General features: G+C 33.1%; 1 protein-coding gene across 8 annotated transcripts in view; it reads left to right on the top strand.

Annotated features, from left to right (window-relative positions):
* The window catches only part of Wdpcp (WD repeat containing planar cell polarity effector), a 313,989-nt gene that overhangs the window by 55,838 nt on the left and 232,588 nt on the right, over positions 1-25,563 (top strand). For 6 of the 8 annotated variants that reach the window (XM_063229504.1, XM_013150055.3, XM_063229500.1 and 3 more), the window contains 5 exons: positions 11,820-11,904; positions 15,346-15,393; positions 16,235-16,285; positions 17,827-17,897; positions 18,151-18,210. In XM_063229504.1, coding sequence (XP_063085574.1) covers positions 11,844-11,904; positions 15,346-15,393; positions 16,235-16,285; positions 17,827-17,897; positions 18,151-18,210 — 291 coding nt within the window. In that variant the 5' untranslated portion in view covers positions 11,820-11,843. Of the gene's footprint in view, positions 1-11,819; positions 11,905-15,345; positions 15,394-15,888; positions 16,021-16,234; positions 16,286-17,826; positions 17,898-18,150; positions 18,211-25,563 lie in introns of those variants that run through there. The other 2 variants (XM_063229505.1, XM_063229502.1) reach the window with 2 other exon arrangements.

Genomic DNA, 25,563 nt, shown 5'->3' with positions numbered 1-25,563 from the left:
GAATGTGACATTTATTGAACAGACATTTGCCACAGATTTTTAAATATTTTTTTCCATTTACTACTCCAGAACAATACAAGGTACGATTTTAAAAGTATTGAAATATTTTTTATTAAACTTATTTGGACTTTAGGACAAAATATGACAATCTAGAATCTTCCTTGTTTTATCTACTGATTTTTAAGTATTAATAATTTCCTATGGCATTAGGAAATTATTAGCATTTTAAGATGTGATGATATATGCCTGTGTTAAATATGTAAAGTGAAATTGATCCCTTCGTAGGGAACATTGGTGGTTATTCACAGGCTTTCATTTCAGTAAGAAAAGACTGTTCGTTGCAAGGATATCTTTTGGCTCTCCAACCATTAAAACAAAATACAAAATTTTTTATAAAAGCACTATGATATGTCGTCAGTAAAGGTGAAAACAGTCAGTTAGAGAAGGAAGAATATGAAGGGAGATCTAATCACTACAGAATTCTTAAAAACCGTGAGCATTTAGGGCTTGTTAACATTACATTAAGAACTTGTTTGTCGCAGAGACTGAGAGACTGAGAACTGAGTTGTAGCCACTATCAAATAAAGGTAGTCAAAATGGAAAAGCTTCTCTGGTATAGCAACTTCAAAAGAAGATACTGTTTTATTTATTGTCAGCCATAAAATGTTAATAATGCATATTAGAGCTCATTTTTATATTATTGTGGATAGAGTTTGGTATACAAATGGAAGATTCTTTAGAGTCTAAGAAACACCAGTTTTAATCAAGACATTTTAGGCACATTAATTTACTTACAAACTCATGATGTACTAAAAATTGTGTTTAAATAGACTTTCAACTGATTTTCCCCAAGAACTTTCTAAGCAACAAAGTAAAAGTTGGTTGGAAAAAGAATACTACCTTTTTGTCATGGCTTCATTATACAAGTCACTGGCCTCAGGTATCAAAAATGCTCCGTGCAGCGCTGCATTTAGGTGGAGGGAGATAGAAGAGTGGAAAGTACACCACAAAGATGGTCGGTGACAGGAATCCCAGTCCCACTTGTCCTTTCACAAGCTGATTGAATTTGTACAATTAATTTATCTCAGACCTTAGTTTCGGTAATTGTAGAATAAGGGATTTAGGGCCTAAATCATTGATTTGGAGAAACTGCCCAGAAAACTGCTTTTATGTGTATAGACTGACAGTATAACACACACACACACACACACACACACACACACACACACACACACAACTTAATGCATAATTTCAGAAGGATCCTGTGACTGTGTAATGAAATAATGAATATGAAATGCATTTAATAGGTATTTTAAAATGTTGTTCACCTTTCACTTCCCCTTGTTAAGGTTCTGTAGCATCCAAATTTTCATAGAAGCCGTGGGGGAGTGGGAGTTTAAGTCTGTTTTTGGAGAAAAAAAAAATCTGAGTATACAGCTATCAAATTGCATGAGGTAGTCCACTTTTTATAAGAAGCATTTCTTTCAACAGTTACTAGGGTTTGTTTTTTAGAGGAGGGGGTTGCAATCTGTCATTGACGTGTTGACAAGTGAAACCTGACGAGGTTGAGGTGATATTGCTGCAGGGCACTTCAGTATTTTTCACTGTCTCTCCTATTTGTAGAGAAAGGCTTTCTATGTTTTTCCTATTTTCTCTCAGTTCACAACAGTCTGATTTATGTACTTTTTAAAACAGTAACTCTAAATTGACAAATTATTTCAATATTTAAGCATTGGTTTAGATAAGAGCATTTCAGTGTTCTCTTTTCTTTAACTGACTGAGCTATTTAGGAATTATTCCTGAAATTCAATTTTTTTTCTCTTCAAAGTCATGTTTTTTTCTATCTATTCAAGTGTAGCATAAAATTATATTTATAGAGTTATAATCTAGAATTAATTATCATTATCACATTGCCAACATTTCTGTTTTCCTTGTCTTTTTATTCTTGTGATTGAGGTGCAGTCTAAAAGAATTAAGCTCATATTTTTGAAGTTCAGAAAGATGGGTACCTATGTAGAGAGTTATGGTGAGAAAAGATTATTGTTATTGTTCTTCTTATTATTGGCTTAGGCAAGCAGAGTTTTCTTCTGTAAATTGCCTAACATAAACTACAGCAATAATTTTGCAAGGTCATGGAAAACATGCACCTCAGCTAGGCATGTCTCTTTGGAATAATGGAAAGCTGTGTGTAGCAAAATATTTAAAATGAGCATCAGCAAACAACATGTTTGTATTAATAGACACCCATAAAATGACTATGCAAAGGTCAGCACTGATCTTTAAATATTAGTGAAATTTAATTTGTTTCATTGTAATGAGTAGAAAGAAGAGAAAGAAGCAGGCTACAATGTAGAAGCCATTGATAAACTGTCTAAATGTCAGAACTGCTTACAGTAGTAAAATGTTAAATTGATAAGATCTATTTAACTAAGTGAATTAAACAGTTTGAACAATTCCATAGGGAAATATTTTCCAAATTTAAATATTAACAGCAGATTTATAAAGTTTTTCTGCCACAATTTATTTTATGAAAATGAAGGGATTCTTACTTTTCTTTCTAGGCAGAGAATGTCTTTTAACCTCTTTTGGTAAGAATCAGGTGCAGGTTTTCTTAAAACACAGAAATCCGTCACATTTTGTTTTACCCAGAAATAGCTACTGACAAATTGTCAGCCTCTGAAGAACCAGCCTTGGCGGGGTTAGGGAGAGGGTGCTTTTCACAGCACTAGCTGAATGGAGTTCAAAGAGCTTTCTGTTATGACCAACTTAACAAAAAGGTGGATTCCAAATTCTCCTGTTTTCTTCTCGTACAATATTGATTTAAATGATTTTTAGAAGACTAAATATGTAAGTATTTTAAAAGACTAAATATGTATGCAAAGTATGTAACAAAAGATTAAATTCCTTAATACACAAAAGCATAAAGAACTTAATAGAAAGATGGGAACAAGATAAGAATGGGTAATTTATAGAGGAAACAATTATTTAAAATACATGAAAAGGTGTTTGATCTTATTGAACTAAAAGTGAAAGTTAAAATTATAATTATCCATTTTCACTTACCAAACTGGCAACAATATAAAATTGATAATGCTCTAAACTGTTATGGATATAGGAATAGCAGTTGTGTTATTTGTGACAGTTGAAATTGGTAGTCATTTCATAAGCAGTCACAATGTAAAGCATATGGGCATATTTTCATGGTTACACTTTTTGCAAGGCAAAAATGAGATAAAGATTGTTGTCTATTAGGAGAATGATTAAGTCAATTATGATTACTAATCAATGGGAAATTTCGGCTGAGAGGTAGATCCATATATACTGACAAAGAGAGTAGTAAGAAGGCTGAGCATTAGTGGTTACTGCAGAACTGACTTATTGTGTTGTTTAGTAAAAAAAAGTAAGACGTATGTATAATAAAATCCTGTCTTTCAAGACACAAAACAAGTCACCCTGAGTGTGGGTATGTTGCAAGTACACTGAAGAAGTCTGAAAGGATATATCACAAATTCTTCAGTGGTACCCATCAGAGAGGGTGGACAAATGGGAGGAAATACTTTACTTACTTTCATATTGTTTGTATTTAAACAAACAATAAATATATATCTCTATTGTAATTTTAGTATCTAAGAAACAAAAAGACCAGATAAGAGTGTCTAATGTATTCGAAAGTCTTTCTTTTTCCCTATTTATATACTTTTAGGTTCTAAAGCTGGTTACAAAATAAGGACATGATAGTATTTTTAACATAGTGCTTTGTACTTTTCTGTTTTGCTTGTACCATTCAATTGTTTAGTGTTATATGTTCAATCAAAACTTAAGTAATCCAGGTATAGTGGTGCAGCACTGTAATCCCAGCACTGAGGGGCTGAAGCAAGAGGGTCTCTGTGAGTTTGAGGCCAGGCTGGGCTACAGAGTAAGTTCAAGGCCAGCCTGAACTGCAGAGTGAAACCCTGTCACATAAAGACAAAAAACATAACAGCAGCAAAAAACAAAACACAAAACCTAAATTATTAGCTTCTAGCATTTATTAAATACTTGTGCTGAGTACTCATTTTCAAATAAATATGTCCTAAATATTTACATTTAACATTTAGGTTAAGAAAATGTTCTAGACTTTCCAAGTGATCTAGAACTTTATGTGCTGTGACATAATGCAGAAAAAGTACAGATTCATTTTAAATAGCAAATTGATAATATTAGAAGTTGAATGTTACTAATGGAGCTAAACCATTTATTTAGTAACTGCTGTTTTGAAAAAAAAAATTAAAGGATGAAATTTTCATGTTATAGTCAGTTCTGCAGTACCCACTAATGCTCAGCCTTTTTCATTTTCAAAGCACTATATGACATTAATTAATTAATACACCATTACACATGTAGGTCAATATTATTATCCCTACTTTTTCAAGCAGGTAAATTAAGGCAGAGTGATGAAATGATTTAGGGTAAATTTGTCCCAGCAGATTAGAATGAAGGCAGTTTTTGGTTTGGAGCCCAGCATCTAGAACCATACTATGTTTAGCAAACTTAATTTCTATGTCCTTGATAAAACATTACTTCTCATTAAACAATATTGTTTTCCTCTCTACATTAAAATTCCTAGCCAACAAGTTTAATCACTATAAAATGACTAAATGCATGCACATACCTCACTCACATACTCCATTTTCTCTTCTGTGGCTTTTCTGCCCTTAACTTAGTCTGTGTTTTCTATTGTCTTCTTACAAGGGCATTACCAAAACATCTATCCTTGATGATTTTTCTCCTGGGATCTTATTAAGGGGCTTGAACTTTCCTCTCTATTTAGAAAATTCAAAAATAACTTTTACATAGTCAAGGTTCCTCTTACGTATTTTTTGCTAGCAGCTGGACATACATTCCCAGGTGACTCTTTTGTCCCTCAGATTCCCAAAGTACCTAAAATTCCACTTACTAACATTAACAGAATTTTTCTTCCAACTAACCTCTTTCCTTGTATGTTTCAATCTAAGTCCTATATTTCAAACCAGTGTAAATCAGATGAAAGCAAGTCAAGGTGAAGGGTTCCTGGGAACCAGTGTGGCCAAGAGGAATGGTACTTGTGGGTTCTTGTTGGAGTGAGGAAGCTAGGAAGAGACAAGACTGAGTTCCCAATTGAGAGCAAGGCAAAAAACAGTAGACCACGTACGTAATGAGGTCAGTAGCTGGGAAAATTGAGGTAGGTTATTTGGATAGTTCAGCAAGTTGTGAATAGATGGGATACACTGGAACCCTTTTGCTAGTCACAGGTTGATGAAAACAGCCCTGCTCAGTGAGCCACGTTCAAGGGAGGGGCCATAATCTGTGCAGTAACCAGATCCCAATCCCTTGAAGGTCGCTCCAGAGATCCTTCTTTGTCCCTTGCTTCCATATTCTGTGCTTTCGGGCTATGATGATTTTCTTTCAAAAGACCATTGCCATCTCTTTCTTTGTTTATATTCCAAGTGCCATCCTCCCAATTCAAGACCTTGTTACTGAATATTAGTGTTATCTGTTACTTTGTCTTTCAAGCAGATCATTGTGTTAGGTCTTCTTCACTTCTCCAGTATGCTACTTAACCAGTTAATCTTCCAACAGTGCTAGACTGTTGATTATTTTTATAAAATACCTATCCTAATCAGAAACTTTTCATTATTCCTCATTCTGTCCCTGGCAATTAATGACTCCTAGTTCCTGAGTTTGGCATTCAGTAACATCCTTTGTATGGCCCTAATCTCTTTCTCCTACTTGTACACTGAATCATATTACATTTTATTCCTCAAATATGCCTTGCATCTTTCTTTCTTTCTTTTTTTTTTGTGTCTTTTTTTTCCTTTTTATCGGTACCAGGGATTGAACTCATGACTGCCTACTTGCAAGGCAGGCGCTTATGCTGTTGAGCTAAATCCCCAGCCCCAGCCTTGCATCTTTCTAATTAATACTTTATATATTGCATTCTTTCCTTTTTATCTATTCAAATACCATCTTCTTTATAAGACCATTTCTTTATCAAATTGGAACATCTAACATTAGAACACCTTTGACACTTTATGTTATTAGATCTGCACAAAATTTCATATTGTTATTTTTGTGATTATTTTATCTGCTATTCTGGATTGCAAGATAGTTGATAGTAAGGATCCTAGTTTTTGCTTTTGTTTTTTGTTTTTTAGAGACAGGGTCATACTATGTAGTTCAGGCTGGCCTTGAACACATGGGGATCCTTTTGCCTCCGTTTCCTGAGGCCTGGGATTACAAGTGTGTGCCACCATGCCTGGCTGAGATTCTGTTTTACAAAGCATTGTAACTCACAGTAAAAAGTCAATACCTAAGATGCTCGTAAGTTTTTGTGATACTTCATTATATTTAGATATTATAAAGCTCTGTGATCATGAATAAGCCAGTCTGCATAGTATTCTAGTCTTTTGGTACAACAGACGTAGTCCAAGCTTGAAATCTCCTTATTTTGAGATTCCCTTGCCCTTTCATATAAACTTTATTATTACACAATTGTGTGGTTTGATTTCAAATAATTTTAAAATATCTTTTTTCTGGTAATGCCTTTTTAATTAAATATCTTCTTGGGTATACAGGTAGTAATATTGTGGATGTTGGAAAAGTGATATGGGTCAGTACACTAAATTTTAATGTTATTTGGAGATATCCAAGGATGACTATAACATCTAATACAATTGACTTGTGGTTTATCTAAATCCATGCTATTTAGTTGTCTTTATTTTTGTACATTTTCAATTAGTGAACAGATAGCCCTCAGAAAATGTATTCATACTAAATAGCAAATATATGTTCTCAGCTTATGGCCAAAAAAGATTCCGCTCAGGCTTTTTGCATCATTTTGCTAATACACATCCATTTTAAATGTCTTGTTGGCGCCATGGTATCATTTATCTTTGTTATAACTACAGCAGTGTATTTTCTTGCCTAATTCTTTCTTTGCTATCATGTTTTACACTGGGGTTTTATTTGCCCTCAAGCTTCCTGTACACAAAGCAGTCAAAATAACTGGCTTCAGAAATCAGGGACTTGCATACCTAAGTATCCTGGCAGAAGACACTTGTATTTTGCAGTTTATTAAGTGAGCTCTACTTCTAAAACAGTTATTATTCAAAAGAAGATTGTTAGCACTATGTCAGTGAAACTATTCCTACTTTATGTAATGCTTTCTCAAAATGAAGATTATATGGTACTAATAATTTTTAAGGATGATAGTAATAATTCTAGTGTAGCCCAAATTGCTGGGAAGCCCTTAACTGTCGAAACTTTGAGATATAAGTAGAAAGTAAAAAGGCTGTGTCTAGGTTATTGTCATCTCTGTCCTCAAACTTTGTGCTATCATAGATTCTTCCCCATACCAGTGAATAGTCATCCTAAGTTTAGATCAAGTTCAATTCATGCAGTTTATCTTTTATGCAGTCTGATAGTTTGGATTCAGAATGGCCTTCTGAGACATTTGTGACTGATACCAACTATCTTAGACATTAAAAACAAACAAAAGCTTATAAAAAGAAGTACAAATGCAAAGCTAAATTATTGTTATATTTTTGTTTATTTGGATTTTTATTCTGCATTCTTTTCATTTAGATAATTCCTGTTCAATAGTAAGCCAATTTGCTTTTTTTTTTTTTTAATGAGGGTTTCTTTATGTAGTTCAGGCTGTCCTTTGTATTTTAGGCTGGCCTCGAACTCACAATGATCCTTCTGTGTCAGCTGCCCAAGTGCTGAGATGACAGGTTGTGCTACCACATCAGGCCAATTTTCCTATATTTTTAAGTTAATATAATTTTTAAATTCCCTTTTCCCCTGTACAGTACTATTGCTCCAGTTCTGTGTCATGCACATTGCGTTTTATCCTCCAGAAAAATGTACAAAGGCACTGAAGGAAGCAGCATTTCTCAGCTTCCTTTGGTAGCTGCCCCTTAACTGTTTCAGTACCTTTTAAATCCTTGCCCATCCCTCCTTCCCAAAGTGTAGAATCCAGCATTCTTCTGAAATCCTTTTATTTACCTTTAAAATAGCTATTTATACATGAATATAATATTTGAATAATACAAGCTCAGTCTTGACTACTTCCTCCAGGCAGATTTTTCAAACTAGGAAATTACCTGCATTCTTTTTAACTGGTGGCATTCTTGAGTAGGATACAATACATTTGAAAGTGCTTTAGTGCTTGCTTTGGCAGCACGGTTTCTAAAATTGAAAGTGTTTTAAGAACCTGCACAGGGTTTGAAGATAGTAAGACATCTTGGAGAGTAAAAAGGATATTGACTTGATTCCTTTGTATCCTGCTCGTTTCTTGTTGTTATAAATTTTTACAAATTTAATTACCTTATTGATTTTCTGTAATTTTGCATGGTCTTCCTAGAGTTATTTGAAGTTCAGTAAAAAAGGTTGAATAACTCACAAACGAGTCTTTTTATCCTCTTGTTAATGCATGATCTCTTGCAAAGCAATCTCTTTAAGCACACTTGTTTTGGTGTGCTTAAGAGTCTTGTGGATGTGATGTGTTGTGATATGTTTTCATAAATAAGGTCAGTCTTTTACTCATGGACCATGGCCATTTACTTCTCATCTGCCTCACCCACTGACAGCTACACCTGCTCTCTCTGCTTATTATTGCTGCCATTTCTCTAGGTGAAACAAATCACATCTTCTCCACCCTGTCCACTTTTGTGAGGCATAGATCTTGTTTCGTCTGAATGCTGCTACTCTTACTGAATATAGTCTATTAAGCCAGTAGGCTACCATCCAGCTTACTTTCTGCTGGGTACCACCACTTGCTATTCTTATACCGTATTTCTCTTTGAGGCCTCAAAAAGGTCCTCTATAAAGCAGAAGGTGAACATTTTTCTTCCCACTTTGTCCTGTGCTTTTTAGTGGAAAGCCAGAACAGTGTTGTTTGTACATTAAAACATTTATAGAAATAGCTTATGCATTTTTCTCAGTCTTCCTACTCCCACTGGAATTAGACAGGAGCCCTTAGTACTGAGCCAGAAGACCAGTATAGGTATCTGGTAGACTCTGTACTACCATTCTCAGAATCTCCTGTGTCCAAATGCAGAGGATAGACCCCTTTGCTCTTGGTATTTGAAGTTCTCTACAGAACTCATTTTGCCTCTTCTCCCCCAAACTATAATTTGTGAGTAGTTTAGGACTTTCAAATGTGTTGAAGAACTTTTCAAATTAAAAGCACTGATGCCTCTTAGAAATAACCGATGTAGGTTATAAAGAAAACTATATTGCATTTTCCGCTTCTGTTGTCAAGACAGTTTTGACAAATCCTTGATTATTGAATTGATTTAAATGGAAAAATATAATTTCAAATATTGTCTTATGACATGTAAGTAAAGATACAATCCATATAGTTTGACCTATAAAATTTTATGTATTTAATTTATACAATAAAATCTTTCTTTTTTAATAAAATCTTTTTATATAACAACAAACAGCTAAACTTTAGCGCTCCTTGCCTTTGTCCAAATTGCCATAAATTATTATTGGTATCTTTATAGACTCTAAATTGAGGAATGTGATTTTTATAATACAGTCTAAAGGTGGTAACTTTCAATATGCAGTATCAGAGGAAATATATACCTATTTATCACGTCTTTTTTTCTTTAGTCACAATAAATGGTTAGTGCTTTTGTATGTCTTAATTCAAATACCTTCTTTTATTTAGACACTTGCCCACAGATGGATATTTTCTTTCACAAATCACCAATTTTGCTTAATAGTTATTCATCCATTCATTTATCTGTATGCAGTGGCAAATACATCTATTACAGTAGATCAGAGGTTGAGGAGTCCATTATTTCTTACTCTTTAAGGCATTTTAGTGCAAGGAAGACAGCTAATTTAGATTGACGCTGTTATGGTTTAGCTCTAGAATGTCCTTCCAAAGTCTTATGTATTTGGAAGATGATTGGATCTTGAGGGTGCTATACTCATCAGTGGATTTATCCTGAGTGCCATGGGTTAATCAACTTTCCTCCACCACGACCTTTTACCATACCCTCTCTGCTCTGGAGCCAGACAACCATGGACTGACACTGTGAGCCAAGTTGCACGTATTGGGTATTTTGTCCCACAAAAGAATGTTACTAAAACAAACTCCAAACACATTACTATTATATGTTTCCTTCTGACTCTTTTCAACTTCATTTTTCTGTGACATCCCACCAAGCACCTACATCTACTGTCATCCTTGGGACATGTCACATTTTTATCCAGAATTATCACGTGTGCTCCCTCTCATATGTCTGTCTATCCGAGTACAGCAGATTGCTTAGGTTACCACCACAGCCTCTGAAGTTTGTATAGATTTAAAGTCTGAGTCCACTATTTACTGACTAGTGCCTGTCTCTGTTTCTTCATTATAGAGATAACTACTTAGAAGAGCAGCTATGAGGATTATATGAATTAATACCTACAAAATATTTAAAACAAGTGTTAGCTAGTACCATTATCATCACTATCAACAACTAACTGGTAAAATCCTGTGCTTCTTTGCAGATCCATTAACATTTGTAACGTCTGTATCTCACAACTGTGCTGTAACATTATGCAGAACTGCCACATATTTCACTTTGCCATTTCATTTCTTGGCACACTGTATCTCTTTGGTTGAAAAAGCACCTGTTTCTTGATGGTTGTAAGTTCTTTGAAGCCCTAATAAAACTGAAGGACGAGTCAAGGAAATTTGTACTATGTCTAAGGCTATGTTTGACTGTGACCTACATGGAGAGTGTGGGAAATAATTTTAGTCACTTCTAATGTTTCAAAAGCTGATTGCTTCTTTCCCCATGAAAATATATCTACAAATACTGTTCAGATTTCTTTTGTTATCCAGAAGTTTACTAGAAACTTTGATAATGACTTCAATAATGTCCATAATTTAAATTGCTGTATGTTTCTAATATAGAACATAGTGTACTAGTGCATTTCCAGTCAAACATTTGAAAGTAATACCAATTTCTTATAAATATTTGTAAAATTTTTATCTTTTTTTCCAGATTCACACTGACCACCCAAATTGATGAGATTCTGCTTAATTAATAAAATTGTATCAGTAGTGCCTATAACTAGCTTCTGTTATTAAAATGGAAGGAGAAATAGGGTGTACATATTCACTGTCTTGTTTTTTTTTTTTCCTACAGTGCAGTTAGACTGTTTGGATCCATTCTGACATGGAGATTAACAAGCAATCTGAGTATTAATATAGTTTTACACTATTTGCTTTTTTAAAACACCATTTACTTTTAAATAGTGTATTTTATGCAGTAGTAGCTATATACCAATTATTTTATAAATTCCACCTTAATTAGCCTGTTAGTATGCAGAAGATTTTAAAGTTTTGCTTTATATATTAAAAATCTACCACATGTGCTTAAACTTAATAGTTCCTAACAGAACTTTCTTTTCCTTGAAATTATAACTTAAAAATACTTAAATACTAAGTAATTCTAAACATACTCAGTTTAATTAAGCATAACTTATTGAAAAGCTATATGTATTATACTATATGTATCATATATTTTGTTAAACATACTATATATATTTTTTCCTGACATTTCTCAATATGGTGACATTCTAAATCCAGGAAAAATAAGTATATTTTTCTTTTTCTAGAGTCTATTTCTGGATGATTAAAGATAAATATATTAAATTGTCTTTATTTTAATGGACCCTATCTCAAAATATCAATAGTGTCAACTGATTCTTTATCATTTATAGGGGATCTTAATTTTATAGGCAATAGAACATAAATTAATTGGCCTCTATTTTAAATTATTTTTAAACAGGACAGAGATTCCTTCTGCCATCAGATGTCTTTCTTCTTGACTGAACTACACCTGTGGTCTTTGAAGAATACCTTGCACATTGGGGGTAAATAAGCTTTGGATCAATCATGATATTTAAAAAAATACGTTTCACTATTGTAAATAAGTACTAGCAAACGTTAGCACCTGGATTCTCTTGCTGGAATTGCATTCTACTCCCTTAATAAAAAAATTTGTTAATGGAAATGATTCCTTTTAATCACTCTTATTGAGTTATTTTTTTAGCTTGACTTAATTTTTCTGCTTTGAAAATTAATTTTATCGGTTTAATATTTGTTTCCTCCTAAGATACTCCATATGTTCAATTTTTTTCCCTGCGATTGTTCATAATAACTGATTGATAATCAAATATTTACAGGATAGCTAGTGGCAGACATTTTTATTTAATATTAAATATTTCAAATACATAGCTATGATAATGCAACTATTTTCATGTTCTTTGTATTTCACACTTCTTGGGGGAGTAATGTCTTCTACCAATGTTTATTAATATTATATGATATAAATATTTCATTAGAAAACATCTTTCTAAAGATCTTCTTTTATTATCCCAAATAACTTTTGTATTTAGGAGGACATTTTTATTCATATGCCTTTTAGATCATGGTTAAGGAAATGGTTTGTCTTGCAAAGTCCTGTTTCTTTATACTGAGTATATAATTAGAGATGAATGTTACATTTTCACTGTTTATCCTGAAGTGTATAAAAATGAAACTCAGTTAAACAAAGATTTAACACATTTGCTTACTTCCCAAGCTCATCTAAAATAAGAGTAAAATGACTGAAAAAAGGCATAAACCTACATAGAGTAAGAGGATAGGAAAGGGAACCACTAAAGTGGACATGTTTTGGATTGGAAGTAACGAAAGAATTACCAGAACTGAAAGATCTGAATATCACTTGGCTGCAGAGGAGAATTCCATCGACAACCGAGTTATATCTTAAATAGGTAAAGAACTTCAGGGAGCCAGATAGTGCAGAAGATGGGTTTGTGTCATCAGGGTGACCACAAAGGGACTTGAAGGTCCACATAAGAAGTAGTGAGGTACCTCTTAATGCTGTGGAAGCATTTAATAGAGAGGTCCTGATTCGGGAGACACTAGGGCCAGACTTATCTACCTGAAAACAGGGATGAAATAGAAGCTCAGATGCTGTTGGGTAATGTCTACTTAATTCCACTTCGTTAGGAGAATATCATATGCAGTTGCACAATTTTCAAGAAGGAACTTGAGAAATTTGTCTCTAAAGTGACTGCATGGTTCCTCAGAGACTTAGCTACACTGACATTTATTTGAGGGCATCCTTCAGTGAAATACAGTATACTGGTGGACGTTCAATGAAGTCCTCCCATTGACAAACCCTATTTATATACTCAGATTCCAGTCAGATTTTTGTTACCTCATTTTAATAGAGAGCTAAGGATTGCCAGATGTTTGAAGAATGTCTTCAATAGGAAAGAAAACAAAACATAAAATGAGGCAAAGGATTTCTGAAGAAACAACATAAGGAGAGAAAAGGATATATAACAGAGACTTGAGAAAAGATACTGAATCCATAAATCTGGAGCAAAACTCAAACTTCACAAAGCATTTAATGATACTAATCTTAGTTAAAAGTATATAACAAGTGGATTGGGGATGTAGGTCAGTGATAGAGTACTTACTTGCCTAGCTCTGTGTTCAAGTCCTAAGACAGCAATGGAATGAGATGAAAATTAAAATTTCAAAATATAAATAGAAAAATATTTAAAGCTCAGAAGTAGCTGGGGGCTGTGACACATGTCTGTAATCCCAGCTACTCCAGAGGCTGCAGTGGGAAAATTGCAAGTTGGGCCAGCCTGGTCAACTTAGTGAGACACTGTCTCAAAAAATAAAAATGAAGTGAGGATGTAGGTCAGTATGCCTTGGTTCAGTCCCCAGTACTACCAAAAAAAAAAAAAAAAAAAAAAAACCCACACCAAAAAACCCCACAATGACAAAAACAACAAAAAACATACAAATAAATGAAAATAAAAGTCCAAAACTACCCCAAAGAAAGCTTATTTTATTACTGGTGAGATTTTTAATTGAAGTATTTCTTCTCTGATCCTATTTGCATGCTTTTCATCTTTCTCATTTCTTATTCTCGTATGTCTAGAATTTATACTTTTTTGAGATTTATGATATTCATAGTTTTTTTCTGGAGTTGTAGAAAATATTTAGGTGTATGGAATGATGGTATAATTCTAGCTTGAAATAGTTTTAGTACAGGATTTTTGCCTACATTCATACTGCGTATGGTTCTTAGTTTTAAACAGTAAAATTTTTTATTGGAGTATATGTATTGAGAAGTGTACAGATCTTAACAGTTAACTATCAAAATGAGGGCACACCTATAAAATTATCATCCAGGTCAAAAAATAACATACTGGTACTCAAGATGCCTTATTTATAACTTCTCTCAATAAATCCTTAGTAGATATTTTCAATCTAACTGATAGATATAAAACTGTGTTCCTAAAGATTGTATGTTTTAATAATGCTGTGATGAATAACATAGAGCTTCAGTAAGTATATGTAATTGACTGTTGAAAAATTGTATATGAAGAGTTAATTATAGAGGCATTTGTGTGTGTGTGTGTGTGTGTGTGTGGTTTTATCAGTTTGAAAAAGTGGAACAGTCAGTCACTAGGGGGCAGTCTATACTGCTTCCATTCCTTTAGAGACAGTTGTATCTGCCTTATGGTAGTAACTGAAAATTATTTTGCATGGAAGAAAACAAATGTTACTTCAATCAAAGAAATATCTCATTGTTTGCAGACATTGTAAAAACGGATAAAATTATTGTCTACTTCTGTATTTAAATGGCGAGAAGAGATTCCTAGGTTAAATCAATATCAACATCTGGAGGTCTAGCTTTTCTTCTTAGCTAGCCCCAAGGGAGACTGAATTTGAATGAATTTGGAAGCTTTTTAAATCCAAACAAGTTTCAGATAATAATTTATCTGTACTTCTCTATAATCCTCCCTTTCTTTCCTGCAGATTTTTCCCCAAATGCTGTATGACGGGAACTAGACTCTTGAGCTAAATTGGTGAAAAGCAAGCCACAGCTCCAAATCCAACAGCTAGGGCATTTTCTTCCATCCACTGATTTCATTTGGCATTGCTTAGTGGCAGTTCCTTTTGGTAGCGCCCTGTGAAAAATATCAGAGGAAGTGTGAAAGAGAAAACTTGGTCTTCCTTGATTTCAGTACTTTACTAATCTTTTCCTCATGCCATTCTAGTTTTGTGTAAATTTTTTCTCATTAGATTGATAAACTTTCCAGTTTCTGCATATCCCTAGAATAGATGAACCCATGTCCAGATGCTTTTGAGCTATTTTATTTCTAGTAACATAAGGAGACTGTTTCTGCTTCCCTCCCCTTCCTTGCCTCCAATATAGTATGGTTTGGCTTCTTATTCTCCAGAACTTTTTACCATAATTTAATGTTATTTTTCTCTTTCTATAGATAGAGACATCGGCGTCTACCAGTATTATGACAAGAAAGATTCAGCAGGTAAAGTATCTTTTCTACTTAATTAATTTTTATAAACTATGCTAAGCAACAAGATATTATTGAAAACTTCTATGAGCTTTTAATAAATTCTAGAATTTAAAGAAAAGTCACTTCAGTTCTTTAGAAAAATAGTAAGGTTGATAACTGGCTCATGTAAAATGAAATAATATTGATAAAATGTTGTAGAACAACATGAAATTTTTTATTTTATTGCTGATCAGGTTGATAACAGCACAGCTTATTCAGGTTTATTTATTGGTGTCCCAGTAGAGGGCATTGTTAATGCACGAGTCCCACTGATCCTGGCCTCCTGGATCCTCCTCACCTGATTATCCGAAATAGGCATTTCTGAGTGAATGATCAATTTTTTTTATCTGATTAATCCGGTTAATCCCAGAAGTTTTACGGTAGGCCAAAAGGTCTCCCTAGCTAGAGTTACTTCCTGTTCTAGTCTCTGTTGAAATGGGGCTCGTTTGAACATTCTGTGTACTTAGTTTGGTGCTTAATAGGCTGACTTCATGGTTCTGATGACAGACTGCAGCAGCTTCTCTTCTGGGCTCAGTTGCAGGTCCCTTTCTCTATCTGATGAGATCGGAAACTCAGGATATTGGCTCACCTATTTTGCTTGTAAGGCTTTTCATTGCAAATTTAGGGAAAATCTTTATGATATGAAATGTCCATGTTGTGACTTTGTTTTCAACTATCCTTTGTAAAGTTGAGCATAATTTATTAATTTCAATATTATGTGTAAAATAATTTATTATATGTGTACATATTAAAAATGCAAGATACTGTATTAAAAAAGAATTTCATTTATTTTTTCATCTCTCTTCTGCCACAGTGTTATCTACAGAGCATGGTAACTTAGAGGAAAAACAGAAGTTGGCAGAATGTAAGTTTACGGTATAATATTTTGGAATTATTATAAAACTATGAAGTTCAGCATTGCAAAATACTATGACTTTTGCACAAATCAGAAATGTTACTCTGTCCAAATTTCTTATAATTATAAATTCCTATTTAGGTATAGAAACTTATGAGTAGAAATTATATTTGGTGGGCTTTTCTAATTTAGATGATTGAAGTCTCTGTACCCATTTTGGTAAGATATAAGCTTATATAAACATAAACTTTCTTAATGAACTATGTTCATGTATCATGCTTAAATTCTGATGTTAACATTTAATTACTCACACTGGGCCTAAATTATTAACATGTTTTACCCATTTTAAGAAAACAAGATTTGTAATTATCAGTGTTTGTATTTTATTTAACCTTTATTGGTCTCAAATATGTATTTATATATATAAAATATGTTTTTAATGTTAGTGGTTTTAATGACTTAAGTGTAATTTAAGGTTCTATTTGAAATATAGATGGAGTGAAAAATCCCACTGTTCTGTTGTTTTATAGTTTAACTTTTAAAATACTATATTAGTAGGTTTAACTCAGATGTTAAAGTTTGTACATATGTTCTACACATCAAAATTATGTTTATAGAGCCAAGTTAATTAGATGAAATAATGATATATAGAAAATCTATTCTCCAATTTAAATATCTGTATTACTATGTGTATTATATATAGATGAACACATAACACACATTATACAACTTTTATTTAGAATGCAAAAATGAATTTATTTTTCTGATAAAATAGGTAGAATGAGTTTAACATTTTTTGTCTCTCTGTGTGTGTGTGTCTTTCTCTTTTTTCACTGGTGCTAGGGACCAGACCCAGCCCTTGCACATACTAAGCACATTGCTCTACCACAGAGCTGAACCTCCAACTCAATTTTATTAATTTTTTAAATTTATTTTAAGGGAAACATAATAACCCCACTAAATACTTTTATCTTTCAGTTAATTGATTTAAAACAAAATATGGGTAATACTAAATTGTGGTATAGATTTTAAAGAGGATGTTAAAGAGAAGTGCCAGTTTGTTAAAAGTTGGATTCCCCTGACTTTTTTCAGTTTTTATAAATGATACTTTAAATCACATTTCATATATATAATTTTTTCACTGTATTTATTTACTCTTGAGCATTTCCAGGTCTGAATGAAGCCCCATACAGAAATTTTTTTAAAAAATTGAGCATTCAGTTTTTTGCATGAAAAAGTTTTTAGTGCTAAAGAATAGGTCAGTTACTATTTTAGTACTACTAGATTCACAGGCCTACCAATTTCCCAGAGATTCTCTAAGCCTTGTTGGTTGTCATCATGAAATTACCATCAGGGAGATTGTTTTGTGGTAAAAATCCTGTTCCTATAATAAAGCCTTTTAAAAGGCTGTCATTTGGTGATAGAAATGAAGACCACTTCCTCTCAATTATGAAGGTGTTTTATTTTAATCTTCCTAAGGCACACTGCTACGCGGAGTTTCCTTTTTTAAATCATGTTTAACTAACCATAGTACATGTTTTATTTGCCAGCACGAGATTATCCTTGGACGCTCAAAAATAGACGCCCAGAAAAACTTCGAGACTCACTCAGAGAGCTGGAGGTATCTTTCAAAAAGTTTCAAAAATGGTAACAAACAAATCTGTTTTAAAACATCTTTCAACAACTTTAATTTTCATAAAGGATCAACTCTCATGGTGATGATAGCTTTGCTTTTGTCCAGTGCAAAGCTCCAAACAGTTGCATCTTTGTGTGGCATGTTGATTTTTTTTTTCTGTGTTGAATCAGAAGCACTTTAACTGATAATCACAATGTTTATAGCCAACTGCACTCTCTCTTTTTCTGTTGTTCTTTAGGAACTGATGCAAAACAGTCAGTGTGTGCTGAGCAAATGGAAGAACAAATATGTCTGTCAGGTAAAATGATCTGATAAGTTTTGCAGTGGAGCTGTGGAGCTGAAAACTATGTAGTAATTGGTATTTTTGTGTTATGATAGGTGGTGAACAAAACTTTTTAGGAGTAGATATTTCATAGTTTGAATTCTAGTCATACTAGAACTAACATTAGACAGATTGAAGTAGGCCACCAGAATACTGCACTAATCAGTGTGGTTGTGCTGACATACTGTAACACTAATAAAAATCTTTTCAGGTAACATTTTTTTGTTTGAACTTTTCTGAATGTTAGGTGTTTGCTGGCATAGATTTAATCATATTTTTTAGTGAAGATGATGTTACAAGATAAAATGTTTTTCAGTAAACCACTCTTCATAAGCATTTGTGAATAGCTTGTTCATGGAAATCAAACAAGCAAATTAGAGACCTAATATAACAAAACATTTTGTCTTAGAGTTCGAACCCTCTAAGGTGTACCTTTAATATGGTAGCCACTAGTCGTATGTGACAAAAAATAAACTTAAAATTTAGTTCCTCAATTGCATTACCCACATTTTGAGTGATCAGTAGATACATTGTTGTATTGAACAATGAAGATATATTTTCATTGCAGAATATTCTATTGACTGGCCTACAAGACATCTAAATATTCAGTGGGTTTAGGTATACAGTGTAATATTAGTACATAATAACTAGCATACATTGGTCATAAAATACTGGAAAAGTAGCTTTGTTGATAGTCTTAAAAAATGCCATTTGCCTAGAAAAAAGTTACTTGCTTGTGATGAAAATAATAATTCATCATCCATAAATTTACATTATTATTGATAATTATAATTTATGATATCAAGTATTCCATGTCAATTTAAGGTTTTGTTTATAATGTGATTTTTGTATAAACATTTTGTTTTAAATTTAGGCCTATGCTTCTATCCATAAGTCTGCAAAATACATAGTTAAAAATGTATCTTAATCTACCTTTTGAATATAGATTATCATGTTAATGACTTACAGTTTTTCTTCTTTATTTTTTGGTTTAAAAAAATAAAGTTCACCTTTATTCATCTAGGTGACTGCTTAGTTACCTCCTCAATTGGCATGGTTTTACAACTTTCCAGGCTGTTTACAAGGCTAAATGAATTTTTTTAGAACAATGACACTTTTTAAATTCACCTTAGGATGCTATTCAAAAGGATTTGATTATTTTAAAATGATAAATTATTTGTGTAAAAGAGTTTTAATCAGACTTTAAAACTTGAATACAACATTTCAAGCAGTGCAACTCAAACTTGTAGTTCTTAATGTCATTACTCACCTTAAAAATAGGCTCAAAATAATTTGACCGGAGGGCAAGCCTATCAGCTATAATAAGAGGTGCATCCAATGTCCTCCACCCTTACCATCATGCAGGGTAAGCTAGAACATGTCAAGAATCCTAAAATATGCAGTAGAGCATCCCAATAGACAACCTTTTTTAGATAGATTTCATTGCCTTTTAACTTAACACAAAGTTTGTCTGTTTATTTGAACAGGGGGATGTTAGAGAAGAAGCCTCTAACTTTTGAATTAATACAACTGAGAAATGGAATTTTTTGTGATAGAGTATATACAAAATAACTTTTGTAATTTACAGCAGTCTGACAGTATTGGTTATTTAGACTGTTAAACCTATTTCTCTTTTCCTTCCCCTTCTCTTCCCTTCTCTTCCTCTCCTTCCCCTTTCCCTTCTCCCCTCCATTGTACCAGAGATTGAACCTAGGGCTTCACACTGAGCTACATCCCCAGCCATTTTTTTATTTTTGATTTTGTGGCAGAGTCTTGCTAAGTCACCAGTATGCCCAGGCTGGGCTCTAACTTTTGACCCTCCTACCTCAGCTTCCCAGAGTGCTGAGAGTATTAGTCTGAGCTTCAGTATCCAGCTTGTGCTTTATTTCTGTGATGGATGAGATATTCCTAAAACTGACATTTTATTCCAAGAATATTCATGATGTAATTATTCTTGGAATAAAATGTCAGTTTTACTTCTTCCCTTGAGTGTAGGTCAATTCTTAGATCTTTAGACCCTTTGGAGCAGTAGCCTTCTATATCTTTAGTTTCTAGACAGAACTGTTAGATAAGTCTTCTAGAAATGTGTGCCTATTTTTTCTTAAAGAGCTATAATATTGGAATAAACTAAAAATCTGATAATCAAGCTAGATTTTTAGTTTAGGAAAAAAATCTGTTAGCCATTTTATTTAAATTTTTATTAAATTTTATTAAATGTACTTAATAAGCCATCTCATTAGAATCTCTGAGGGCCTTTGTGCACCCATTCAAAGTAGTAATTCCAAAGATAACATAGGTCAAATTCTATTAATGATTTTCATAGGCAGTGATTTCCTCTGTTTAGTTCTATCATGGCAGCAGTTGACTACAACATGTTTTATAACTCTTTTAGAAGTGAAAAAATTCCTGAGCATTCATAGGAACACATGTGAATTAGTCCACTCCTCTGTTGTAAATCTTTACCTTGAAGAATTTAGGGTTTATTATGGTTGTTTTGTCTTTAAGAAATCTTTTAATGTCTAATTGTTTAGACATCAGTGAAGTGGCTACAGCAAAATAAAGGATTTTACAGGATGTAACCTGAGCTCTGACCTTTCCCTGTGTCAGATGAGATGTAAAGGTTTTCGTCATTGCCAAACTTAATGTTGCCAAACCAATGACCTATAAATTGTGTACTAGTAGAAAATTATACCATTTTAAAAAGTATTCCCTTTACTTCTAAATTAAGAACAGTTTACAATTTATAATTTACTTATATGTAAACTTGGTGTTTTACATATGTAAAATTGTCTTTTGAGGTTAGTTTTTTATGCTATACCTGTTTCTTGTTTGAGATGCATTAAAAGATCTGAGATATAATTTAGAGTTGAGTTTTACTGCCTGTTAAATATACTACTCACTGTTTTATTGCCTCCTGAAATCATTTAATTATCAGAAGGTATTTAGTAATTTCCTGTCTTAAATTTCTTAAACTGTTTTGTAAACTTTTTTCAAGGAAAAATAGTTTCAGTGTTAAAACACTACTAAAGTTGAACACTTTGGTGGAATTTTAAAATTCTTTATCAAGTAGTATACTTTGTCATATTTGTGTTTGCAGATTATTACATAATTAGTTTAAAATAGTATTTTCATTAAGCACAGATACAACTTTATACGTACTATTTTTAAATTATTTGACTCATATGCATATATTTAGCTCTAGAAATATATAACATATTCAACTGTAATCTCATTTCTGTCTATAGCAATTGTACATTTCTAGGCACAGTCTTAAAATGCTAAGGCAGACAGTATCAACATTTTATTCCTATAATTAGTTCTTTGAAAGGTTATCTAAAAAATACAACTTATTTTCAGGTCTATCATAGATAAATTGCTGCTTAATGGAACTTTTTTGATTACCACATCTTTACTTGTGGAACTTGATCTTTCTTGTTTTTTTTATTTTTTATAGTCGGTACTGGGGATCGAACTCATGACCGCCTGTTTGCAAGGCAGGTTCTTATGCTGCTGAGCTAAATCGCCATCCCCTGAACTTGATCTTTCTTGTGAAAATCAATTTGGTTTTTTCAGAAAATAACAAACAATAGTGTTTACTTAAAACTATTAGTAATAAAATAATATTTATACAAAAGCCATCATACAATATTTATTGCCTATTACTGTTATGGGAGGCACTGTGAAAGTCACTAGAGAAAGTGTAAGGTGTGGGCTAAATCCCAGCAAAACCTAGTGAGAGAAAATAGACACATAAAATCACTAGAACACTAAAATAAGTGTTTAGTTATATGAAACCAAGTAAAAAATAATAGAAACCAAGAAAGCATAGGCATCAATGTAATCTGAAATAATTAAGAAAAATTTAGCACAGAAGTTATAATTTTACTTAGACCTAAGAGGACTTGTAAAATGTGATTAAGCTAAAGGGAAGGTCTATGAAAAAAGGGGAGATTAAAAGGGATGTCTTCATGATAGTGAGGCTGTAGGCCCACTTGGGAACAAATGATTCATGTTGACAAATAAAGTAATACAATTAAAAAGCAAGTTGGGACTTGTTTAACAGGGATTTCGAATGTTACACAAAAGTATTGATAGGTTATTCTGTAATTCTATAGATGGTTTTATGTCCGGAACGTGCTGTGTTTAAATTAGACTTAAGGAGAGATTAGCCTGTCAGTAGGCCGTAAGTGAAAACAGAAAGACCAGAGGGGCTCAGTACTATAGAAGACCTGAAGTGCAGAGAGTCTTGAAAACAGTAAACAAATTTAGAATCATGGTAAAAATATAGTTTGCATGAGAAGTGGCCAAAGTAATCAAATGATATTATTTGAGATATAGAACCAGAGTGAAAATTTGGGGTTGAGAATTTTGGAGGAGGCAGTCAAAGAGCTATTAAACCGTCCAATCTGGTACCTCAGGCAGAGACATAAGTGTCTTGGGAGAAGAGCTAAGAGCGACTTATGGAATGAGAGAAAAATGAAACCAACAAAAACAAGGAGAAAGAACAGTCAGAATAGTGAGGGACTGTAGAGAAATATGTTTCTCTAAAAAGCCTAGAGTTTAGAAGTAAGGGACCTTAGAAAGGTTTCAGGCAGATTCTTTCTCATTTAATGTTTAAGTACTTGAAAGTCTCAATGTTATTATTAAGCTGTCAACAGGATTTATTAGACTGTTCCCATGGGATGCGTATTTATTTATTTTTTAAATTTTATTTTAAAGAGGGTAAAACTAAACCTAACACAAAACAGAAAAAGATCAGAATAAACAATGTAAATGACACAGATTTCAAAGCAAAACAACAGGAGATTATCAGTGGCTACCATAATGTCTCTTGTTTTCTTCTAAATAGTTGTCCATATCCTCACACACAATGAATTCATACAAAACAAAATAGTATTAAACTGACAGAACAGAGTGATATAGGCATAATAGGCTTTCAAAATCCGATGATAGGGGAATCAACAATGGCTGCCATAATGTCTATTGTTCTCTTCAAAACAGCTGTCTGTATCTTCTTGTATGCTGAAATTAAATCGACTAAAATCACTCTGAACAAAGAATAATGGTATTACTGGACTTCACAGCATGACGATACATAATCAACAATGGATAACATATTGTCTTTTTTTCAGAGTAGCTATTCATTTCATCATGCATAACATTCTCATAAACTGTTTAGGAGAAGTTCTACGCATGTATAAGTCTGTACATGTATACTTGTCTTTTTTATTAGAAAAACAAAACTAAACAAAAAACTAGGAAAACACAAAACAAAAAAGACAAATAACAGTAACAAAGAGTCCCAAACACTGACAATATAGGCCTTCAAACAAGGTGGCAGGAGTATAACTAGGGTTGATATTTTACATAATAATCTTCAAGAGTTCCTCAGATCACCCAGTGTACACTAACATGCACAATTGTTCCAATCCTATGAATGTTAACTGTTTTGTTCCAAGAATATACAAAATTTGTAGCACAATCATCTTAGCTATCCTAAGTGTGTTTGTATAATTTTAGATTTTTTCCTGCCCTTTTTCTTTTTCCTCATTTTCCCTGAGATACTATTTTTCCCACTTTGAGCAGATTCTTATCCTTTCACTGTATTTATTGACGTTTTTATATCTTATGTACTCTTACCATTTCTTACACTAGGGAGACTATATGGTATTTACACATGTAAAATTTTGATTTATTTCACTTATGAGTATGGTCTCAAGTTACATCCATCTCAATGTGATCATTCTTTATAGTTGAGTGGTACTCCATTGTATAAAAATACCACAACTTTTTTATCCATTCCTCAGTTGATGGACATTTAGGTTGTTTCCAAGATCTGGCTATTACAAATTGTGCTGCTGTAAACATGGGTGCACATATATCACTGTGGTATGATGTTTTCAATTCTTCTGGGGATTTTGAGCAACCTCCAGACTGACCTTCACAGTGGTTGCACCAGTCTACAATCCCACCAACAGTGCAAAAGAGTTCCTTTTTCGCTGCAGCCTCTCCAGCATATGCTGTTGGTAGTTTTCTTTATCCTTGCCATTCTTTCTGGAGTGAGATGGAATCTCAGTGTGGTTTTAATTTGCATTTTTCTAATGGCCAGTGATATAATACAAATGTATTTCTTTTTCTGAGAACTGTGTATTCATCTCAGATGTCCATTTTTGGATTGAGTCTTTGAATTTCAGGGGTCTAATTTTTTTTAAATTCTTTGTATGTTTTAGACGAAAGTCCTTTGTCTGAGGGATGGTTCAGTAAGATTTTTTTTCCCAGTTTGTGGGTTTTCTTGTCACTATGCTGGAGATTATTTTGACATGCAAAAACTTTAATAAGACATGATTCCAAGCCAGGGATTTAGCTCAGTGGCCTAAAGAGCCTGCCTTGCAAACATGTGGTCATGAGTTCGATCCCCAGTACCAAAAAAAAAAAAAAAAAAAAGATATGATCCCAGTTATTGGTTCTGAGTATTTTGCATGCAATTTGATTCTTGTTCATGAATTCTCTACCTATCCCTGTGTCTTCAAGATTTCAAATTACTTTGTCTTCCAACAGATTTAGTATTTCTGTTTTAATATTTAGATCTTTCATCTATTTAGACTTTAGTTTAGTACATGGTGATAGGCATGGGTCTAGTTTTAGTTTTTGGTATATGGAGAGCCAATTTTTCTAGCAATTATTATCTTTCTTCCAGTGAATGTGTTTGGCCCTTTTATCAAAGATAAGGTGACTGAGTGTCTTTATAGTTGTAGTTGTATCTTCAAATCTATTCCATTGATCTTCAGGTCTGTTTTTATTCCAGTACCATGCTGATTTTATTATAGTAGCTTTGTAGTGTAGCTTCAAGTCAGGGATTGAGATGCCTCCTGCCTTGCCTTTGTTGCTTAGAACTGCCTTTGCTATTCTGGGTCTCTTCTGGTTCCGTATGAATTTTAGGAGTCATTTCTCTAAATCTGTGAGGTATGCTAGTGGTATTTTGATTGGGATTGTATTAAATCTGTGTAACAATTTTGGGAAAATGGCCCTTCTCACAATATTTGTTGTTCTTGTCTATGAACAAGGGATGTCTTTCCATTTTCTGAGGTCCTCTTTGATTTCTTTTTTCAGGGTATTATAATTTTCCCAGAATAGATCTCTTGCTGCTTTTGTTAGATTGACTCCTAAGTATTTCATTTTTTGGCATGCCATTGTGTAGGATGTGACTTCTCTTATTTCTCTCTGTGGTTTTGTTGTTAGTGTATAGGAATGCTATTGATTTTTGAGTATTGATTTTGTATCCAGCTACATTGCTGAATTTATTTATTATACCTAGGAGTTTTTCAATGG

This window comes from Cavia porcellus, unplaced genomic scaffold (genome assembly GCF_034190915.1).
Source record: "Cavia porcellus strain 051 isolate PalLab524CR breed Dunkin Hartley unplaced genomic scaffold, mCavPor4.1 scaffold_18, whole genome shotgun sequence".
Taxonomy (NCBI): Eukaryota; Metazoa; Chordata; class Mammalia; order Rodentia; family Caviidae; genus Cavia; species Cavia porcellus.
The sequence above is the reverse complement of the archived record's forward strand: the minus strand, read 5'-3'. Positions and strand labels throughout refer to the sequence as shown.